The sequence below is a fragment of the Oppia nitens genome, unplaced genomic scaffold (assembly GCF_028296485.1).
Source record: "Oppia nitens isolate AA-2021 unplaced genomic scaffold, nextdenovo-longstitch-racon4-pilon3 scaffold20_pilon_pilon_pilon, whole genome shotgun sequence".
Classification (NCBI taxonomy): Eukaryota; Metazoa; Arthropoda; class Arachnida; order Sarcoptiformes; family Oppiidae; genus Oppia; species Oppia nitens.
Window position 1 is genome coordinate 257946 of NW_026533200.1, and position 23358 is coordinate 281303.

A 23358-nucleotide genomic window follows, 5' to 3' on the forward strand; every position below is an offset into this window, starting at 1 on the left:
AATCCTATTTTTTAAAAATTAAACTAGGTCACACCAGCCCGGGTATCGTTGGCCATAACCGGCCTATTATCGCTAATAGCCCAACAAATTCAGGGCGAAATAATTGTCTCATATGTCTATGCACTAGAAGTATGGACATTGATTTGCATTGTGTTTGTATTTTCAACGCTGATGGAGTATGCAATAGCCATAGCGTGGCCACATGTCAATGAACAAGCGGGACAACAAAATTATATAAATGGTGGGGGCGATAAAAGTCGACTGGGTAAATTTATATGGAAATTTGTAGCTCCCAGTGCCCGCAATAATGCCATAGATAAAATGGCCAGGATACTATTTCCAGTATCGTTTTCATTGACTATTTGTATCTATGGTTTATATTATTATTTTACTTAAATTTTTATGCTTTTATTTTAACGTACAAATAATTTTTTTTGTAAAAAATAATTTTTTAATTTATTTATATTATTATTATCAATTTATTTATTATGTATCACATTTATTATATACTCATTAAAAATTAATAATAAAAATTTAATTTAATTTTGTTGTTATTTTTGCAAAATAATAATTATTATTAATATACTTGATTACAAATAATTAAATGATGTAAAACAATTAATTTTAATATTTTATATAAAATTTTTTTACATAATTTTTTTTTAATTGTTCTAGTATATAATATTTACTATTAATATTAGTTAATTCTAGTAAATTTATTTTTTAATGATGTTTTACTAAAAAAACAGTAAATTTTTAATTATTGTAAAAAATATAGAAATTTTAAACTTTTTTTAGTTTTTAAAATTTTAGAAATGCTAAATCTGTAATATTAGATTTCAAAAATTTTCGACAATATATTAAATTAAATATAATTAATATTTTAAGTTTATTTAAACTTTTTATTTTTAAAAAATAAATTAATCAAATTAACAAAAAAAAACATTTATTTATTATTTAACTAATATATCAATAATACTGTATTATTATTATTATTATTATTTTAATAATTATTTAATGGTATTTAACATAAATAGTTTAGTTATAGTGTTAATAAATATTTATTTTTTTTGCAAAAAAAAACTGTAATAAAAAATATTTGCAAAAGTTATAATATACTAATAATAATATATTATTGAATTTTATGAGTTTATTATTACGATCCGATTATATTAATTAAATAATTTTTTAAATATCAATTTTAATATCAATTTAAATATTTTATTTTAAAAAAAACTGTAACTATTTAATTATGGCCTATAATTATAAATATTTATAACTGTTTTTTAATTATAGTTAATTAGTTCACATTTCATAAAGTGTTTATAATATGATTAAAATTAATTAATTAAATTTTAACATTTTAACAATATTTTATTAAATATTTTTGTTTAACTAGATTATTTATAAAAAACACATTTTTAACCAATTTTAAAAAAAGTTGTATTGAAATATTAGTATATTAAATTTAATTATAATTTTAGATTTTGTCAATGTTATTTAATAGACTATTGTTTTTAACAAACAAACAAAAAATATAATTTTAATAAATATTTATTTTTAAATTACAAAAAAATAAACTGTAATAAAATACATTTAAAATAGTAATCATCTTATATTATATGTTAAAATTATTAGATAAAAGCAATAAAACTCATATCAATTAAATAATATTTATTTTATTTTTAATAATTATTTTATCCAAAAAAAATAAAATAATTATTTTATTAAAAAACTATAACTGTTTAATTGTAGACTAAAATGTTAAACATTCATATTGTGTTTGAATCAAAAATAATTTTAGTTAAACAATTTACTTATTACTTATCAAAAATTATTTTTTTTACAAATATTAAATATATATAAATAAAATTTTAACATATTTATCATTATTTTTATTTAATTAAATAATTATTTATATTTCTTACACTATGAGTTAATATAATAAAATTATTATTTAATTATTTAATTAATTAATTTCTAAAAAAATAATATTTAAATCTATAATAATATAATAATTGTTTATTATTTCGACCCAATTATGTTAATTCAATTTATTAAATATCAATTTAAATATTTTTTCAATTATTTTAAAAACTGTAACTATTTAATTATAGCTAATAATTATAAATATTTATATTTGTTTTAATTAGTTTTAAATAGCTCAGTCAAAACTGTTGAAAATACAGTGTTTATAATATGATTAAAATTAATTAATTATATTTTAACATTTAACAATATTTTATTAAATATTTTTGTTTAACTAGATTATTTAATAAAAAAAACATTTTTAATCAATTTAAAAAAAATTGATTTATGAGTATAAGTATGATTGTAATTTTAAACTATATTAAAAAAAAGTTGTATTGAAATATTAGTAATACTTTACTAATTGATTTTAATATAAAAAATTAATTTAATTATAATTTTAAATTTCGTCAAAAAAATTGTGTTATTTAATAGACTATTGTTTTCAACAAAACATAATTTTAATAAATATTTATTTTTAAATAACAAAAAAAAAATAAACTGTAATAAAATACATTTGCAATAATTATCATAATATAATATATGTTAAAATTATTAGATAAAAGCATAATAGCCAATCATATTAATTAAATAATATTTATTTAAATTTTAGTAATTATTTTTCTAAAAAATAAATAAATATTTTATTAGATAAAAAACTATAACTATTTAATTAAAGACTAAAATGTTAAACATTTATATTGTGTTTGAATCAAAAAATAATTTTTGTTAAACAATTTACTTATTACTTATCAAAAATTATTTTTTTTACAAATATTAAATATATAAAAAAATTTAACATATTTATCATTATTTTTAGTTAATTATTTATATTTATTACACTATGTGTTAATTAATAAAATTATTAATTAATTAATTAATTTCTAAAAAAATAATAATAATATTCAAATTGGTATAATAATTGTTATAAACATCTAGATTTTTTTTGTTAATAAAAATAAACAACAAAAAAATAATTTCAACAATAATTTCAATTTTATGGACAGCCATAAGTTGATGGATCTGAACCTTTACCAAACAAACCGTAGGCCAGTGCCCGGATCATCGGTTTCGGTTGTTTAGTACAACATTCACCCCGGATATCATCCTGACTGACCTCCCAGACCAATATACCGCCGAAACCGTTATCGCGAACCCATTTGGCTTTACTATTGATATATGAATAGAAAAAATATATTAAATCAAAAATAAATTTAAAAAAATTCAATAATTATTTCTACTGGTAGTCTACAACTACAAACACACACAAACACACACACACACACACATACATACACTAACATATTATACACAGACAGACACACACACACACACACACACACATAAATACACACATATACATACATTTATATATATATATATATATATATATATATATACATAAACACACACACATACATACACACACATACATACATACATACACACACATACATACATACACATACATACATACATACATACACAATCATACACTACTAACTTATAAGCACTGGTCGGGTCATCATAGCCGACCCAATCCAGTCCATGATAGGCAATAGGACCATCCGCGGAGCGCTCAGGTATCCAATGTTGTTGTCTGATATCTTGACAAACCTGGCGATAGGTTAGGGCACCGGCCGGTCCCTGAATGGGTGCATTCAGGCCATGTTGGCCCGAGTTTTTCAATTGAAATGCTATACCATAGAATGGGACACCCAGTAGTAGTTTTTGTTTTGGTATGCCCTGCGAGGACCACATTTGTAGACCCTGTTTACTCCAATCAAAACCCGAGTGATGGCCAGTCGCTGTCGACCAACTGCCAGCGTTATCGTAGGTCATAACGTTAATATAGTCGCAGGCACTGGTAGTTTAGTTGTTTAGTGGTTAGTTAAGCATATCATGGGGTTAGTACATAATGTACATACCTGGCCATTGTCGGATAGTCGTAGGCTTTATCGGTCAGCCATCGGCCGGCATTTACCGCTACCGATAGACTCAGTTGGCGACCACTCGAGTCAAACGCGGCCCGCAGTTCCTGACGTAACGATAATAATAATAACAATAATTATTATATTTAAAAAAAAAAATAATATTAAGTTATAATAAAAATTATTAAAATAATAATAAATAAAATATAAAGTTATTTAAATAGTAAATTTAAATCAAATTTCATAATTTAATTAATTAATTAATAATTGTTTATAAATGTAAAAAAATTAAAGTTTATGAATTAGTTTTTATTAAATTCAATTAAAAGTTTGATTGATATTATTATAGAAATTATAAAAACATTTATTTTTATAATTATAATAATAAAATTATTATTTACATGAATATGTCTAAAGTTTAGTTTTTATTTTATTTTTTGAATATTACTAAACTAGTAATAATTTTTTTTTTGAAAATATCTAATAAAAATTTATTTAAAAATTAAGATTTTTTTTAGTGAGATAAACTGTAATATTTAATTTAACTAATATTTATTATTTTTTAATATAATAATTTTATTTAATTAAATTAGTGAAAATAAATAACATGTTAATTTTATTAAATAGATAAAAAACTAATGATTTTTTAAATAAACTTTTTTTTAGTATAATATCTAATTTATTAATTATATTATTATAATATATCCATTAAAATATATTACTAATATTGTTTTAATATTTAAATTTTTTAGTGATTCAATACTACTTGTATATAATTTTGTTAAAAATAATTTAAATTAATTGTTTATATTAATAATAATAATAATATAAACTGTAATAAATAAAATAGTTGATTAATTGTAATATTATAATAAATATTATTTTAAAAATAAAATTAGAATAAATCGTTAGCACATTTTTTTAAATAAAAAAAAATATACTAAAAAAACATTTTTAAAATTATTAAATTTTTAAAAAATATTTCCAAATGATAATTATTTAAAACATTTAAAATATTAGTCTATTAAACATGTTTTTTTTGTTAATTAATTATTATGATATATATATAATAACTATAAATATAATTGTAATTAACTTTTTAAATATATATTTATATATATTTATAATACTATTATAGATATTATAAAACATTTATTATATATAAACTTAGTTTTTAAAGAGATAATACTGTACTAACTATTATTAATACAATTTAATTGTATAATTAATTCAATCTATTATTTAATCTGTTTGAATATTTCAATAATAAAAAATATTAATTTTTAAAAAATTATTGATATGGATATTAATTACTAATTTTTTTAAATATTTATATTATTTAAATTTTTTTTATTTCCTAGTCGTTTCCTATTAATATTACAACATATAGTTGCTTAATATTATAGATATATTAATATACATACAATACCTACACATACATACTTACACACTCATACTTATTACACATACATATTTACACATACATACCCTCACACATACCTACTTACACATTCATACCCTTACACATACATACTTATACGGTATACATACATACTTATTACACATACATACTTATACGGTATACATACATACTTATTACACATACATACTTACACATACATACTTACACATGCATACTTAGTACACATACATACTTACACATACATACCCTCATACATACATATCCTCACACATACATACTTACACATACATACCCTCACACATACATACTTATACACATACATACCCTTACATATACATACTTACACATACATATCGGTACATACCTTAAGTGTCTGAGCAAAGGCTGGCTTTTCGGCCGCATGTTTATCATCGCATACTGTCTGAGGACAGGCCGGATATTCCCAATCAAAATCCAGACCATCCAACCCGTGCTCCAGAAGCAACTTAACCGCTTCCCTAACAAACCGGGCTCTGGACTGCTGATTGGTAACCATACGGCCATACTTTCCGTCACCGCCGTCACCACCGCCGCCCAGTGCGGCCACTATTTTCAGTTGCGGGTACTGGGCTTTCAACCCCAGTAGCTGTTTGAGATCGCCCTGTATTTCACCGGGACTACCAAACCGCATGACCAGTTGGTCCGGGTCCAATGTCAAAAACGAGTAATGTATGTGCGTACATGACTGGGGGTCCAGATTACCTACCGGGCCATTACCGTGTAGCCAATAGCATACTAAACGTTGCGATTGTTGGCCATTAGCTACCAGTGCCGTATAACACAATAATAGGCAGCACAGGCCTACAAAATAATTAACTGTTTGTGGAAAACAATTCATTTGAATTGAGATTTAATTTAATAATAATAAAAATATAAAAAAATAAATTAAATATATATTTATATTATTGGAAAATTATTATTTTTTTTGGGTATAATAAAAAATATACATAAATATTATTATACTGTATTATATTTATAAAAAACAATATTCAATGTCACTTTTATAATTAAATTTTTTTTAGCTAGCTCATTTAGTTATATATACTGTATAAGTAAAAAAAATTTTTTTTTATAGATAACAAGTGTTTTTCAATAAAAAAAATACAATAATAATAACATTTATCATTAGTTAATTAATTTAGTTTTAGTTTTTATTTTTTTGATTAGATAAAACTAAAATAATAATATATCTATATTACTAAATTGATTGTTAATTTATTAATATTTTTATAATATTTCTAGTATTTAAACATTAGATTAATTTATTTATAATAATAATTATTTTTTTCAATAATCATAATGATTTAAATTTAAATTTTATAACATTTACTGTCAAATCAAATAAGGTATTATTATTAATAATTATTTATTTATACAGTCATATAATTTTATTGTTATTATACTGTAATATAATATCTTTATTATAATAATTATTAAATATTTGCACAAAATTATTAAAAAAAATATTTTTTTTAAATTTAAAAATTTAATTAGACAAATCTAGTTTAAATTAAATTTTATTAATTTAAAACAATTATTAATAAAAAAAAATTTAATATAATATTAATTTTTTTATCACACATTTTCTATCAAATAATTTTTTTTTAATTTTTTTATTATATTTATTGAATAGTGTTTTTAACTAATTGATTAATTATTAGTTTATTTTCAAAAATAAAATAATAAAACTAAATGTAAAAAATAATTGTTTTTTATAGTTAATAAAATACTTATCAATTTATTTTTTATTTTATTAATTAATAACTTATTACACTTGTGTTAATTTGACAAATAAATAACATTTTTTAAAAATATATTTATTTGATAAAACTAAAAAAACTATATTATTTTTATTTTAATAAAAAAAATAAAACTAATAAAAATTATGACCTAAATAAATCATTTAATTAATTAATTTATTTATTTGGTTAAAATTATTTTTAACATATATTGTTATTGTTATAATTTTTTTTAAGTATAATCAATATTATTATTTTTGTTTATTAATTTTTTTAACTAAAAAATATTTTATTTATAAACTAGCTTAATTATAAAAAATTTATAATTTAAAAAAATTAAATAATAATAATGTCTATGCTAAAAACTAAATTCATAAATTTTAATTTAATTAATTGTTTGATTTTATTTATTATAATTATTGGTAAGTATTTTTTTATTGTTATATTTTACAAAAATATTTTTTAAAAATTATTATTATTATTATTATTATTATCAATACTTATTAGTAACTTATTTATGTAACAATGAGATACACGTCGACAACAACGGGGACGACATTAGAAAAATCATTGCCATTGATATCAATAGTGATAATAATAATAATAATAATAATAGTTATTATTTAACAAAAATATTAGCGCTATTTACAAACCCGGTCCATACAACTACTAGTAATACCCGACTAATGGGACAGATACCCGATCTAGTAGAAACGGGTATGTATAATTTGTTAAACAATCTAGCCAATAATAGTAGTGATGATGATGATGATTATGACCATGGTCATCTACTGGTAAAACAACAATTAGATAAACTAAACCGGGATGCGGTTAGATTTTTTCGGGATATTATCAAACAACACTATTCAAATGTGAAAAATAATATAAATAAAATGAAATTTAGTAAGTTAARTTTATTTATATTTTTTATATACATATAATGCTAATTAAATTAAGTTTAAATTTTTTTTAGTAATATTTTTTTTGCTAATAGTTAATTTTAAGCTAAGCAAGGTAATATAATATATACAATTAGCTTATATTAGGTAAAGTTTATCTTGCTAAAACATTATATAATATTACTTGAATTTAAACTTTTATGTGGCATAAACTATATATATATATACAGTATATATTATAAATACATAGGGTTTGGGCAATTCCCCCCCCCCAATTTTTTCCATCAAAAAATTAGGAATTTACTTAGAAATTTCCATGGGGGGAAAGCATATAACCAATTAGGGGTTTATTTATTTTTAAAAAATAAATATATAAAACAATTGAGGGGAACTTGCCCGAACCCTATTAATATATATATAATAATATTATTATTATTATATTATAAACTATAAACTATAAAATTTTAATATTATAAATTTATATATATTTTTTTAAAAAATATATATATATAAAACAATTGAGGGGAACTTGCCCGGACCCTATTAATATATAATATTAATTATAATTTATAAAAATTATTATTTTTATTATTATTATTATTATCTAGAATTTACACCATTTATACAAACATTTCTATCTATTTATAAATCAACAAAATTATGTACTAAACAATCAATATTAACGGATATATCATTAAATATTACATCACTACCTATCGATCAATTGTGGCCAACAAAAGTATGGTAACAAATTTAATTGAAAATAATAATAATTATTATTTTTTTAAAAAATAATTAATTAAATTAATTAATGTTTTATTATATAAATTTTTCATAATTTATATAAAATATTTAGTTACCATTTATAGCTAAACTAAATACAATAGCAGTCAATGGTTGGCAACATTTTGTATTGCCTATAACTTACCAAGCTAAATTAATTGATCATGGTAAAATAATAATCACTTATTTACCTATATCCAATATGGACATCTATATGGTATCGATTAATGGTATATTGAAATATATATTTAAATAATTAAAAATGTACATGTATATATATATATATATTTAATTTTGAATCATCCAGGTACTACATATGAATTAACTATGGGCACTGTTAGCCCAGGTAGTATATGCCATGGCGATACAGTGATGACTGTGAATGCATATAAGCCCATGATTGATACTACTGGTGCTACTGGTAGAGGAGGACAGGTAGATGTTTTTGGTATACAAATGCAATCGCTTAGGCAAACAAAATTTATTATACAAATCAAAGGCAAATGTATGTCCAGGTGCTGGCATAGTATGGATGATAATGATGATGATCAAGCACCTGGTGGTTATATTTTGGTTGAGCCGTAAAAATAGCTAATTAATAATATATTAAATAAGAAAAAATAAAAAAAAACTATTTATTTGATTATATTTATATCAATAAACTAATTTAGATTTATTTAAAAATTATTTTCTGAATGTAATTAATATAAAAAATTTATTTATTTTTTTGTGATAAATAATTTTTTAAAAAAATAATTCATTATTTTCATGTATTTTTAATTAATTTTATGTTAAAATCTAATAATTAATAGCTTATTAAAAATATACAAAGTTATTGATTATTAATTTTTATAATCAATAAAATAAATAATTATAATAATATACTTATAATTATTATAAAACAAAAACAAACTAAAATTAAAATAATTATTTAAATATTAATTATAAAAATATTTTTGAACCATATTTTTTTATAAATCAAAAGCAATAATATTTATTAAATTAATCATTTTTATTATTCAAATCAATTTATTTGTGTGTAATTTTCAACAACAAAATTAAAATAATAATAAAACAATTTTTATTTAATATTAATCGCTTGATTAACACAGTTCTAAAAATTAAAAAAATAAATATTAAAATTTTAAATATAATAAATAAATTTTTTTTATTGAGTACATACTCTATATTTTTCAATAATATTTTTATCATTGAAACTCTTTTGTTTCTCATCACTAGTTAGACCATTGACTAACTTTTGTTTATAGCAGTCCAGATAGGATGGCCAACAATACTGGATTAGGGTTGACATTACCCGAGTGTCCGACATATCAACCAAAGTATAGCCCTTGACTTCACTAGCCTTTCCTGTGACACAATCCGTGCGCAAAGTTTTTAACTATTAAAACAAAATAAAATTTAAATTAATTAATAGATTTTTTTTGAACTTAAAAAATAAATTTAATATATTTTTTTGAACTTAAAAAATAAATTTAATATATTTTTTGAACTTAAAAAATAAATTTAATAGATTTTTGTTGTTGTTAAAAACAATAAGTTTTAAACTATATTATTAAATCAATAAAATAAAATAATTAATTATTTTTTTTTGTTATAAATATTTTGTTGTTTTAAATAATTAAATTATAATTTTAAAAAAAATATTAATAATTAATTAATTAATTTTTTTATGTAAATAATTACAATTACTTTATCATAAAGTTTCTGATGTTTTTCATCCAATAGTTTATAATAGTATTGATCGGAACATTGATTAATTAGACGTACGGTTTGGGTATCGGTTTTATTAGGCAAACAAAATGCTTGAATAAATCTATTATAATAGTCAGTATCAGTATCGCTTGAAATTACCCATGTACAATTTATTAATAATAATAATGAAAATATTAAACATTTATTTAACATTTTTCTTAAAAAGTAAAATTTATTAAATAATTTTTACTCTAATAAAAAAAATAATTAAATATTAATTTCGTATTTATTAAAATTGTTTAAATTAAATTTTTTTATTTATTTATATATGCTGGATAATTTATTTGAACAATTTAACAATATCTAATTGCACATTGATCAAATAAATAAAATAAATATGTAATATTTTTTTTTAATACTAATAATTGATTTTTGATTGATCTATATATACGGTATGTATATATATATGTATATATACGGTATGTATATATATGTATATATGTATATATATGTTTGTTTACTGTAATTAAATTTTTATTTTGCACCTTTATTACTTAAATTAAAATAAATAAAATTACAATGTTTATTTTATTATTATTATTGCTAGTAGTAAATTGATATTTTTTAAATAAAATTATTTATGATTGAAAAGCATAATATTTTAATGAAATTTTTATTAATAATTTTTTTTTGTAATAATTATAATTTAAACAGATTTTTTAACGTAAACAAAATAATTATGTAATTTTTATATTATTTTATAAATATTACGAAATGTTTAAGTTATAATTATATAGACATAATAATAACAAAATTAATATATAAATAAGTTATATAAATAATTATAAATTCATAAAATTATATTATTATAGTAACCATAAGTTATTATAAGTTTTATAAAAAAAAGATATTTATATTAAATACTATATTATAGATATATAAGTTAAAAATTAAATTTTATTTAAGTCATTATTGTTTGTTATGTAAAATTATATTTTTATAATGCAATAATTTTGTTATATAATAAACTTTTTTAATTTATAATTTAAAAAAATTTATTAATAAATAATTGAAATAATAATATTTAATTATTATTAAAAAAAATACAATTAGAATATATGTGAAAAAACATTTCTATATTTCAAACTTATAAAACATTAATACATTATATTTTTTTATTAAATAAAATGACAATTTTTAAAAAAAAACATTCAATGATTTAATCATTAGATATTTAAATAGATATTTAAAATAAAAAACATTTTGTGTTTTTAAAATTATAATTAATATTTTTAATTAGTAATAAATTTTTTAAATCCATTTTTATTGTTATTTAATATTTAACGCTTGATTAATACATACCTAATTAAAATAAATAGTTTCAAAAAAATAAAAATAAAAATTAATTAATTAATAAAACAAAAAAAATCAATAGTTATATACTAATTAAAAATTTAATTAAAATTTTAAAAAAATTAAATAATTTTTTTTAAATAATAAATACCTTATATTTTTCATTAGCATTTTTATCCGAACAAATCATTTTTTTCTCATCACTAGTTAATTGGGTATCAATTTTAGTCTTATAGCAGTCCAGATAGGATGGCCAACAGTACTGGATTAACGTTGACTTTACCCGAGTGTCCGACATATCAACCAAAGTATAGCCCTTGACTTCACTGTCCTTTCCTGTGACACAATCCGACTGTAAATTATTTAACTTAAAAAAATAAAATATAAATTAATTTTTAAAAAAAATTTTGAACATAAAAAATAAATTTAATAGGAATTTTTTTAACATAATAAATAAATTTAATATATTTTTTGAACTTAAAAAATAAATTAAATAGATTTTTTTTTGAACATAAAGTTTTCAACTAAATTATTAAATCAAAAATAAATTAATTTTTGTATAATTTTTTTTGTTGTTTTAAATAATTTAATTACTTTATCATAAAATTTTTGCATTTTTTCGTCCATTAGTTTATAGCATTGATCGTAACATTGATTAACTTGGCGTACGGTTTGGGTATCGGTTTTGTTGGGCACGCAAAATGCTTGAACAAATTTATTATAGTCGACAATACTGCCGATAATATCCGAATCGGTAATTACCCATGTACAATTTATTATTAGCGATACAAATAATATTATACTATATTTATTATTATTTAACATTATTAATAATTTATTTTAAAAAAAATGTTAACAAAAAATTTTTTTTTATAGTTAATTTATATTAAATATTATTTATAAAATTTTTAGATTAGTTTTTTTTATTTATATACACTTGATACAATTTATTTGAACAATTTTATTTTTTATATAATTATTGCACATTGATCAAATAAATTATTTTTTCAAAAATATAATAAATAAATAATTATTTTTATTTTTGATTGATATATATGTGTGTTTATTTAGTGTAATTATTTATTAGTTGTATTAATATTTTATTTATGTAATATATTGTATAATAAATAATATTATTTTTTTCTAACTAAATATTAGCAATATTTATTTAATTGATATTTTTTTATAAATAAAAAATTTGAAACAAAATTTATGAATGATAACTGTGAAATTTAAATTTATTTATTTTTTTTATTTTTTTTGTTAATATTTTGTTAAATAAATTTTTGTAATACTAATAATAATAATAATTTAAACAGATTTTATAATGTAAGCAAATAATGATGTAATTTTAATACTATTTTTTTTAATACAATAAATATTATTTCATAATTATTACTAAATATTTTGTTATACTTTTGTAGACTTTATTATAATATTTTTTTTTTAAATATATATATGAATCAGTATTAATAGATACAAAATAACTATTATTTTTTTTACAAATTTATTATTACTGTAACCATAAGTTATGTTATTACAGTTTTTTTTAAAAAAAAACTTTTAAAAACTTTTTAAAAATTAAATTAAAGTTTATAAAGTGTTTTACTATATTATTTATAAAATAACTATTTATTATTGCAATTCAATTCAATTACTAAATAATAAAATAACAATTAGATTATATGAACAATAAATAAAATTTATAATATATATATAAATATATATAAAATAAAATTTTTATTAATAACATAAATTTTAAAATAACATTTTAGTAAATTTATTAGATAATTAAAAAATATTTGTTAAAAAATTATAAACAAATTTATAAATTTATAATTTTATTTTATTTTTTTTGTTTCTCTATTTAATATTAACCACTTTATTGACACATTCCTATAGATAGTTAAACAAACAATCAAAACAAATAAAAACAAATTATTTAATAATAATTAGATCATTAAGTTTTATTTGAAAACAAAAAATTGCTTTATTTTTGAAAAAAATTTAAATATAATTAAAAATTACTAAATATTTTAATCATATAATTAACTTACGTTAAATTTATCATTAACAATTTTATTATCCTGAATCAATAGTTTATCATTATCGCTCAATGATTGATACATTGGTCTATAGCAGTCCATATAGGATGACCAACAGTACTGGATTAGCGTTGACTTTACCCGAGTGTCCGACATATCAACCAAAGTATAGCCCTTGACTTTACTATCCTTTCCGGACACACATTCCGTGCGAAATGTTTTTAACTGAAAAATCAAAATCAAATATAATATAAATAAATAGATTTTTTTTTGAACATAAACCTAAATTAAATAGATTTTTTTTTGAACATAAAACTAAATTAAATAGATTTTTTTGAACATAAAAATAAATTAAATAATATTTTTTTGAACATAAAAATAAATTAAATAGATTTTTTTGAACATAAAACTAAATTAAATAATATTTTTTTTATATATAAAAATAAATTAAATAGATTTTTTTGAACATAAAAATAAATTAAATAATATTTTTTTTATATATAAAAAAATTAAATAAATTATTTTAATATAAAACAAAAATTAAATAGATTTTTTTGAACATAAAATTGAATTAAATAATTTTTTTGTATTATAAAAATTAATTAAATAATTTATATTTTTTTAAATACTTTATCAAATAATTTCTGACTTTTTTCATCCATTAGTTTATAGCATTGATCTGAACATTGGTTTAATTGGCGTACGGTTTGGGTATCGGTTTTGTTAGGCAAACAAAATGCCGAAACAAATTGTCGGTAATTATTATTATGGCCATTAATTGACCATGTACAGTTTAACAATACTAATATTACTAGACTGATAAACATTAGTATAGTTTGGTTAAACATATTTTTTAAATCTATAAATTAATAAAATAAAATAAAATTAAATTTTTTGCATATATATTATATATATATATATATAGATATAATTTTATTTACATTATAAATAATTGATTGATAGATTTGATAAATTTTTTTTATATAAATCAAATATTAAATGATAATAATAATAATAAATTATGATTGATATATTTTTTAAAAAAAAATTAAGATATTTTTAGATAAATATTTGTAAATATGTTTAAATATTTTTTTATCAAATAGTATAATAATAATAGTATTTATTTAGTTATACTTTAATACTTAAAGAGGATATAAAGTACAGTATATATAGTATTATATAATTTTATGAATTAGTATTTAAAATGTTATTTTTTGTTTTGTTTTTCAAAATCTAATTTATTTTAATAACAATCATTAGTCTTAGATTTTTTTTAATAATTTATTTAAAATTTATAAACTAAATAGTAATTTTATGGATCATTAATAAAAATAAACTACAGTTTTATAATTGCTAATTAAATTGATTTAATGATTTATATTTTACATATAATATTATTTAAAAATAGTATAAAAAATTTATAACTAGATAATAATAATTATAAACTTTAAATTAATAAATAAAACAAATTTACAGATATTTGTTTGTTTGTTTGTTATTACAATTTATTAATAATAAAATATTATAAGTCAAACATAAATAAGTCACAAAAAAATAATATATAAATAAATTTCAATATTTTATATATTTTTTCTAAAAATTTTGATACATAAATAATTCATACATTTTTTTGTAAATTATTTTTTAAAGATAATTAAAGCATATTTTTTTAATAAATTTTTGTTTGTTTGTTGAAACTATAATTTCCAGTAATATTTAAATCTATTTACTATTAACCACTTGATTGATACACTCCTATTAATACATAAATAATAAACAATAGATTAATAATAGTTAATAATAAATTAAATAATTTTTTTCTAAAATAATAAACTATTTTTCTTAATTAAAAACTATTTTCAAAATTAATAAATTATTTTAAAAATTAATAAATTATTTTAAAAATTAATAAATTATTTTAAAAATTAATAAATTATTTTAAAAATTAATAAATTATTTTAAAAATTAATAAATTATTTTAAAAATTAATAAATTATTTTAAAAATTAATAAATTATTTTATAACTTATTAAACTATTTTAAAAATTAATAAACTATTTTTCTAAATTAATAAATATTATTAAAAAAAATTATACATACTTTAAATTTATCATTAGCTAATTTATTATCATGGGCCAATTTTTTATCATCATCACTTAACGATTGAAATTTAGGTCTATAACAGTCCGCATAGGATGACCAACAGTACCGGATTAACGTTGACTTTACCGATGCGTCCGACATATCAACCAATTTATAGTCAGTGACTTCACTGTCCTTTCCGGTGATACAATCCATGCGAAAAGTTTTTAACTAAAAAAAACAAAATATAATAAAATTAAATAATTTTTTGAACATAAAAATATAAGAAAATAATTTTTTTGAACATAAAATATATAAATAAATAATTTTTTGAACACAAAAATATAAGAAAATAATTTTTTTGAACATAAAATATATAAATAAATAATTTTTTGAACACAAAAATATAAGAAAATAATTTTTTTGAACACAAAAATATAAGAAAATAATTTTTTTGAACACAAAAATATAAGAAAATAATTTTTTTGAACACAAAAATATAAGAAAATAATTTTTTTGAACATAAAATATATAAATAAATATTTTTTTTTTTATAAAATCATTAATTTTATTAAAAAAAAAATTTTAGTGAAAAAAAATTATTAATTACTTTATCATAAAATTTTTGATGTTTTTCGTCCATTAGTTTATAGCTTTTATCGCAACATTGGTTTACTTGGCGTACGGTTTGGGTATCGGTTTTGTTGGGCAAACAAAATGCTTGAATAAATTGTTTCATATTATCATCATTATTGTGGCCATGAATTGACCATGTACAATTTAACAATACCAGTAATACTGTTAGTACAATAAAATACAATATTTTTTTAATATTGTTAAACATTTTTTTTGGGGATAATGAAAATAATATTATTATTATTTTTAATAAAATTTAATTAATATTTTTTGAAACATTAAATTTAAATTAGATTTATATACTTATATATATATATATATATAAATTTTTATTTGCATTTATTATTTTTTTTGTGACAAACAATTTGAGTGATTGATATGTTTAGATATTTATATTGTAATAACTGATCAAATATTAAAAATACAAATATTAATTAAAAATTATGATTGATATGAATATTTTTTTACATATAAATAAATTTTGTAATTTAAGCAAAATAAATGTATAGTTTTAATTTTAAAAAAAATATTATTTTTATAAATATTACTAACTTGTAGTTAGTTTGATATTATATAAACTTTTTTATATAGTGATATTAAAAGTACACATTTTATAGTTAGTTATATTTTTACAGTTTATTTATAAATTTAAGAAAATTAAAAATTAAATAAACACTAAGAACTTTTTTTGTAATTTTAATTTTTACATAATAATTTTTAAATAAAAATAATTCAATTATTTATGCAATTTACTAATAATCAAATTTTTATAGATCTAAAAAATACAATTTAAATATTTAAATAAAATCATTTTAAAACAGATTTAGCTAAAACATAAAATTTTAAAACATATTTAAAATAATAATAATAATAAACATTTGATACATTAATAATTAAATGATATTTAATGTTATAAATCAATTGTTTTAAAACATAATTTTTGTCATTTTTTTAAGTTGTTTTATTAGTTAATGAAAAAAAAATTTTCAGATTTTATTCAATATTAACCACTTGATTGACACATTCCTATATAAAAAAATAAGCAAATAATAATTATTTATTATTTAAACAAAAAATAAACAATATTTTATTTTCAAAATATATAAAAATAATTTTGTTTTTTTAAATACCCAAAATTTATCATTAGCATTATTATTATTATTATTATTATTATTATCAATATCATTGGCCAATTTTTTATCATCGTCGCTTAACAATTCAAACTTTGGTAAATAACAGTACAGATAGGATGACCAACAAAAACGGATTAACATTGACTTTACCCGAGTGTCCGACATATCAACCAATGTATAGGCAGTGACTTTACTGTCCTTTCCGGAGACACATTCCGTACAAAACGTTTCTAACTTTTAATTATCAAAAAAAAATAAATAAATAATTTTTATTTTAAACTAAAATATTTTTATAAAAAAAATAATTAATTAATTACTTTATCGAAAAATTTCTGATGTTTTTCGTCCAATTGTTTATAGTATTTATCGAAACATTGGTTAACATTTTGTACGGTTTGGGTATCGGTTTTGTTGGGCACGCAAAATGCCGAAACAAATTTAGTATAATCATCATCACTATAAATTGACCATGTACAATTTAACAATACTAATGATGTTAATATTGTAAAATAGATAATTTTATTTTTGTTAAACATTTATATAAATATATTTTTTTTAATAAAAAAAACCCTCAAATTATATATATATATTTACATTTAGTTAAAAACTTCAAATTATATATGTAGTAATATATTTATATCTAAAATTTTATTTACATTTATATATTTTTTGTTTGTTGAGCATTTGGTGTAAAATTATTATCTTTTAAAAATAACTAATATGCTAATAATTATAATATATACTAATATATACTGTATATATAAAAAATATTGATAAATATATGATTAAATATTTTAAATGATTTTTTTACCTGATTTGGCATTTTTTTCTATCTATTAATTTTGTTTATTAAACATAAATATAAAATTTAATATTATATATATATATAATTTTTGTTTATATAGTAAAATTCATTATTTTTTGAGTTTTGTTAAACATTTTTTAGATAATAAAAATAAATTAATTTTTTTATGTAAAAAATGAAACAAAAAATACAAATAATAATGTTTATTTTAAAAAATTAATTACATATATATATATATAGATAAAAATTTTATTTTTAAATTTTTTGACAAACAAACAATTATTGATTGATATGTTTGATAGTTACATTGTAATAACTGATCAAATATTAAATTACAAATATTAATTAAAATTATTAGATATATTATTTTAAAAATATGTTATTTTTTAGATATTACTAACTTGTAAGTAGTTTTATATTATATATAAATTATATAGACTTTAAATTATTGATTTAAAAATATTTTATAGATTATATAAAAATATATATTATTTACACTAATATTTAGTTATTGTATTATAGTTTATTTTGTTTGTTTATTATAAAATAATTTTTTAAAAAACTATTGATTTTTTTTGTTGCAATTTATTAATAATCAAATTTAATAATAATAATAATTTTTTAAAACAATTAAATTATATATATATCCTAAAAACATTTGGATTATAATAATTTTTAATAAAAACACATTTTTGATAATTTATAAAATAATTAAACCATAATTGTTTATAATTTTTTTAACAAAAAATAATAATAATTGTATTTGATCAAGTAAAATTTTCCCAATTTTTTCAATTTTGATTTATATTTTAACCACTTGATTGACACATTCCTATACAAAAAAAATACAAATTATTTTTATTTTAATTAAAAAATATCAATTTATAATTATTAAAAAATAATTTTAAAATTTATAAATTAATTAATTAATTTTTTTAAATACCTTAAATTTATCATTAGCATTATTATTGTTAATATCTTTAGCCAATTTTTTATCATCATCACTAAGCGATTTATATTTTTGTACATAACAGTCAACATAGGATGGCCAACAATACCGGATTAACGTAGACTTTACCCGAGTGTCCGACATATCAACCAAAGTATAGCCCTTGACTTCACTATCCTTTCCGGTCACACATTCCCTACAAAACGTTTTTAACTAAAAAAAATGAAATAAAATATTAATTAATTAATTGATTTTTTTTTGAACTTAAAAAATAAATTAATTAGATTTTTTGTTGTTGAAAACAATAAGTTTTAAACTAAATTATTAAATCAATAAAATAAAATAATCAATTAATTAATTTTTTGTTATAAATATTTTGTTGTTTTAGTAATAATTTAAATTACTTTATCATAAAATTTAATTAATAAATATATATTTGATATTATATTACTTTATCGAAAAATTTCTGATGTTTTTCGTCCAATAGTTTATAGCTTTCATCTGAACATTGATTAACTTTGCGTACGGTTTGGGTATCGGTTTTGTTGGGCATACAAAATGTTTGAACAAATTTATTATAATTATCATTAGTATCATCGCCATGAATTGACCATGTACAGTTTAACAATAATAATAATACTGTTAATATAGTAAAATACATAATTTTAGTTTTGTTAAACATGATTTTTAGATAAATAAAATTTTTTTTTAACTATATTTATATAAATTTTTAAATATATATATATACCTAAAATTTTTATTTACATTTATTATTATTTTTTTATTGTTAAAGCATTGCTTAAACTTTTGACATTTTATAAACAATTAATTGATTGATATATTTGTTATATATATATATATATATATATATATATATATATATATATTGTACACTGATCAAATATTAAATAAAAATAATGATTATGATTGATATGATTTATTTTATTTTTTAAATTTAAACAAATTAATTATATAAATATTAATTGTCATTTAATTAAATATTATTTTATAGATTTATTTTTTTTAGTAAATTGATATTATATATACATATATATATTAAAATATTATAATATAAATATAATCATACATTATATAAAAATTTACAATTTTTATAAAAATAAATTAGTTTGTTTTTTTTAATAGAGTTTATTTTAAATATATAAATTTAATCTGTATAAATTTTATATTTATAAAACAATTTTTTTTTAATAAATAGAAATTGATTTTTTGTTGCAATTTATTAATTAGTCAAAAAATTTAATAAAATATAATTTTTTTAATAATAATATACAATTAGAATATGTATTTTAAAAAAACATTTTAAACAAATATAAATAATAAATTTTAAAACAGATAAAAWTTTTTAACATATTTGAAGTTAATATAAAAACAATTTTGATTTAAATATTTTTCGTTTATTTAAAAAAAAATTATTTCAGTTTTTGATTAGTTTCCAAAATATCCCAAAAAAAAAAAATTCCCTATTTTTACTTAATATTAACCGCTTGATAGAAACATTCCTATAATTTAAAAAAATTAAAAAAAACAATAAAATTATATTAAACAATAATTTTTAAAAATCTAAAAATTATTATTTATTTATATATATATATATATATATATATATATATATATATATACCTTAAATTTATCATTAGCCTTATTATCGATATTATCCTGGACCAATTTTTTATCATCAACGCTCAATGTTTGTAGTTGAGTTTTAAGGCAGTCACTATAGGCTGGCCAACAATATTGGATTAACCGTGACTTTACCGATATGTCCGACATATCTATCTTAGTATAGCCAATGATTTCGCTGTCCTTTCCTGAGACACAACCGTTGAGAAATGTTTTTAACTTTTTTTTTATTTTGGATTAATTAAAAATTAGAAAAAAATAATTAATTAATTAATTAAATAATTTTTTTTAGTAAAATAATTTCAATAATATTTTTTAAACATAAAACTAGATTAAATAGATTTTTTTTGAACATAAAAAATTAATTAAATAATATTTTTGAATATAAAACTAAATTTAATAAATGTTTTTAAACATAAATATTAATGAAATAGATTTTTTTTGAACATAAAATTACAATTAATATTTTTTTTAAAAAATACTTTATCATAAACTTTTTGATGTTTTTCATCCAATTGTTTATAGTATTGATCGGAACATTGATTTATTTGGCGTACGGTTTGGGTATCGGTTTTATTGGGCAAACATAATGCCTTACTTAACTGATTATCATAGTTAATAATTTTTTGGCAATTAATTAACCATGTACAATTTAGAAATAATAGTAGTATAGCTAATATTAAATAAAATAATATAATAATAGTTTTGTTAAACATTTTTTTAGTCTAAAAATATTTATAATTATATTAAACATTAAATTATAATTACATTTTTATGTGTATATATATAACTATAATTTTTTTTTATTTAAAATTTTTATTTTATTATTTTTTTAAAAAAAACATAGATTGATATATTATTTATTAATATATTGTACACTGATTAAATATTAAATAATAATCATAATGATTTTTTTTTTAAAAATAATTGTTTATCTGTACATATTATTTGTAATTTAATAATAATTATTATTATAAAAATATTTTTTTTGTTTTTTATTTTGTTTAATTTAGTTATATTTTTAATAATATATTTATTAATTTATGATTGATAAGCATGCTACTTTAAAAATTATAATTTTTTAACTGTTTTTTTTACTATTTTATTAGCTTACTATTTTATAATAATAATTTTTGTGTTTTTAATTTATAAATAAAATAGTAATTTTAATAATTATTTATAAAAATATATATGTATTTCTTTAATATAGAATTTAGTATTTTTATTGATTTTATTATTAAATAAAATACATGTAATTATTTTTATAATAAAAAAATAAAAATACATATTTTATTTATCATTTATTTATCATTTACTGTAATATACTGTATAATATAATATAGTATTTATTTAAATAAATAAATCTATATATTGATTAGCAAAACATAATTTATATCATTATTATTATAATAATATAAATATCATTAGTATTATATGTATTTAATAATATACTTTAAGTATAATTTATAATAATGTAAATTACATTATTATTATTATATGATATATTTGTTAAATTGATTTTTGTTATATTGTAAATATTTATCTATTAAATAATATATATTAAATTAATTTCTAGTTATAATAATAATAATGTAATAAAAATTTAATTTTATTTACGTTGTATTATACTCTAATAATATTAATATTAAATATATTTAAATAAATAAATTATTTTAATTAATATTTACTAAATTGATAAATAAAATTGATTGAAATATATATTTTTTATTTTACAATATGTAATGTATTTATACAATAATTGTTTGTTGTATTGTAAATATACAGTAAATTTTATTTAAATATCTAATTAAAAAAAATAATATAAAATTAATTAATTAATTAATATTTAACTAATAATATTTAACTAACTAATATTTAACTAACTAATATTTAACTATTATTTTCAAAAAAAAAATAAATAAAATAATTATAATTAAATAAAATGACCAAAATTTACCAAAAAGTTTGGCAACGCATGAAACACGTGTTACGCGCAAAACCGCCACAACTACTAGCAGTACACGTGCTATGTATGGGCGCGTGTTTGTATCAGATGACAGAAATATCTGATATGTATTTCCGATATCCGACAATAACTTCGGTACGAACCGGTAGTAGTCTATCCCAGGTATACATACCCGGTATTACCGTATGCGT

The 23358-nt window shown here is 17.1% G+C and overlaps 2 protein-coding genes and 1 long non-coding RNA gene across 3 annotated transcripts; all 3 read right to left on the reverse strand.

Moving 5' to 3' along the window:
* Positions 1-3005: 3005 nt before the first annotated feature.
* On the reverse strand, positions 3006-6272 carry LOC128953203 (probable chitinase 10). The gene is made up of 4 exons (XM_054298678.1): positions 5747-6272; positions 3957-4066; positions 3533-3892; positions 3006-3197 (listed from the first exon to the last, which is right to left on the reverse strand). Exons 1-4 carry the CDS (start codon positions 6257-6259, stop codon positions 3026-3028), a joined length of 1155 nt encoding a protein of 384 aa, XP_054154653.1. The 5' UTR covers positions 6260-6272; the 3' UTR covers positions 3006-3025.
* Positions 6273-19389: 13117 nt separating this feature from the next.
* On the reverse strand, positions 19390-20225 carry LOC128953208 (uncharacterized). Its single transcript, XM_054298685.1, has 3 exons — positions 20012-20225; positions 19555-19773; positions 19390-19443 (listed from the first exon to the last, which is right to left on the reverse strand). Exons 1-3 carry the CDS (start codon positions 20219-20221, stop codon positions 19414-19416), a joined length of 459 nt encoding a protein of 152 aa, XP_054154660.1. The 5' UTR covers positions 20222-20225; the 3' UTR covers positions 19390-19413.
* Positions 20226-21037: 812 nt separating this feature from the next.
* LOC128953213 (uncharacterized) lies at positions 21038-21770 on the reverse strand. The gene is made up of 3 exons (XR_008484466.1): positions 21684-21770; positions 21202-21420; positions 21038-21080 (listed from the first exon to the last, which is right to left on the reverse strand). It is a non-coding gene; the product is annotated as an uncharacterized LOC128953213 (long non-coding RNA).
* Between the last annotated feature and the right edge of the window lie 1588 nt (positions 21771-23358).

Excerpts from the sequence above, each read along its gene's own strand:
- LOC128953208 (XM_054298685.1), bottom strand. The coding sequence starts at position 20,221 with ATGTATTTTACTATATTAACAGTATTATTATTATTGTTAAACTGTACA. Across the intron at positions 19,774-20,011 it reads ATCAGAAATTTTTCGATAAA|TTAAAAACGTTTTGTAGGGA; the intron begins GTAATATAATAT and ends CATTTTTTTTAG. Across the intron at positions 19,444-19,554 it reads ATGCTAATGATAAATTTAAG|GAATGTGTCAATCAAGTGGT; the intron begins GTATTTAAAAAA and ends TTTTTTGTATAG.
- LOC128953203 (XM_054298678.1), bottom strand. The coding sequence starts at position 6,259 with ATGAATTGTTTTCCACAAACAGTTAATTATTTTGTAGGCCTGTGCTGC. Across the intron at positions 4,067-5,746 it reads CCTTTGCTCAGACACTTAAG|GAACTGCGGGCCGCGTTTGA; the intron begins GTATGTACCGAT and ends TCGTTACGTCAG. Across the intron at positions 3,198-3,532 it reads GACCCGACCAGTGCTTATAA|TAAAGCCAAATGGGTTCGCG; the intron begins GTTAGTAGTGTA and ends ATATATCAATAG.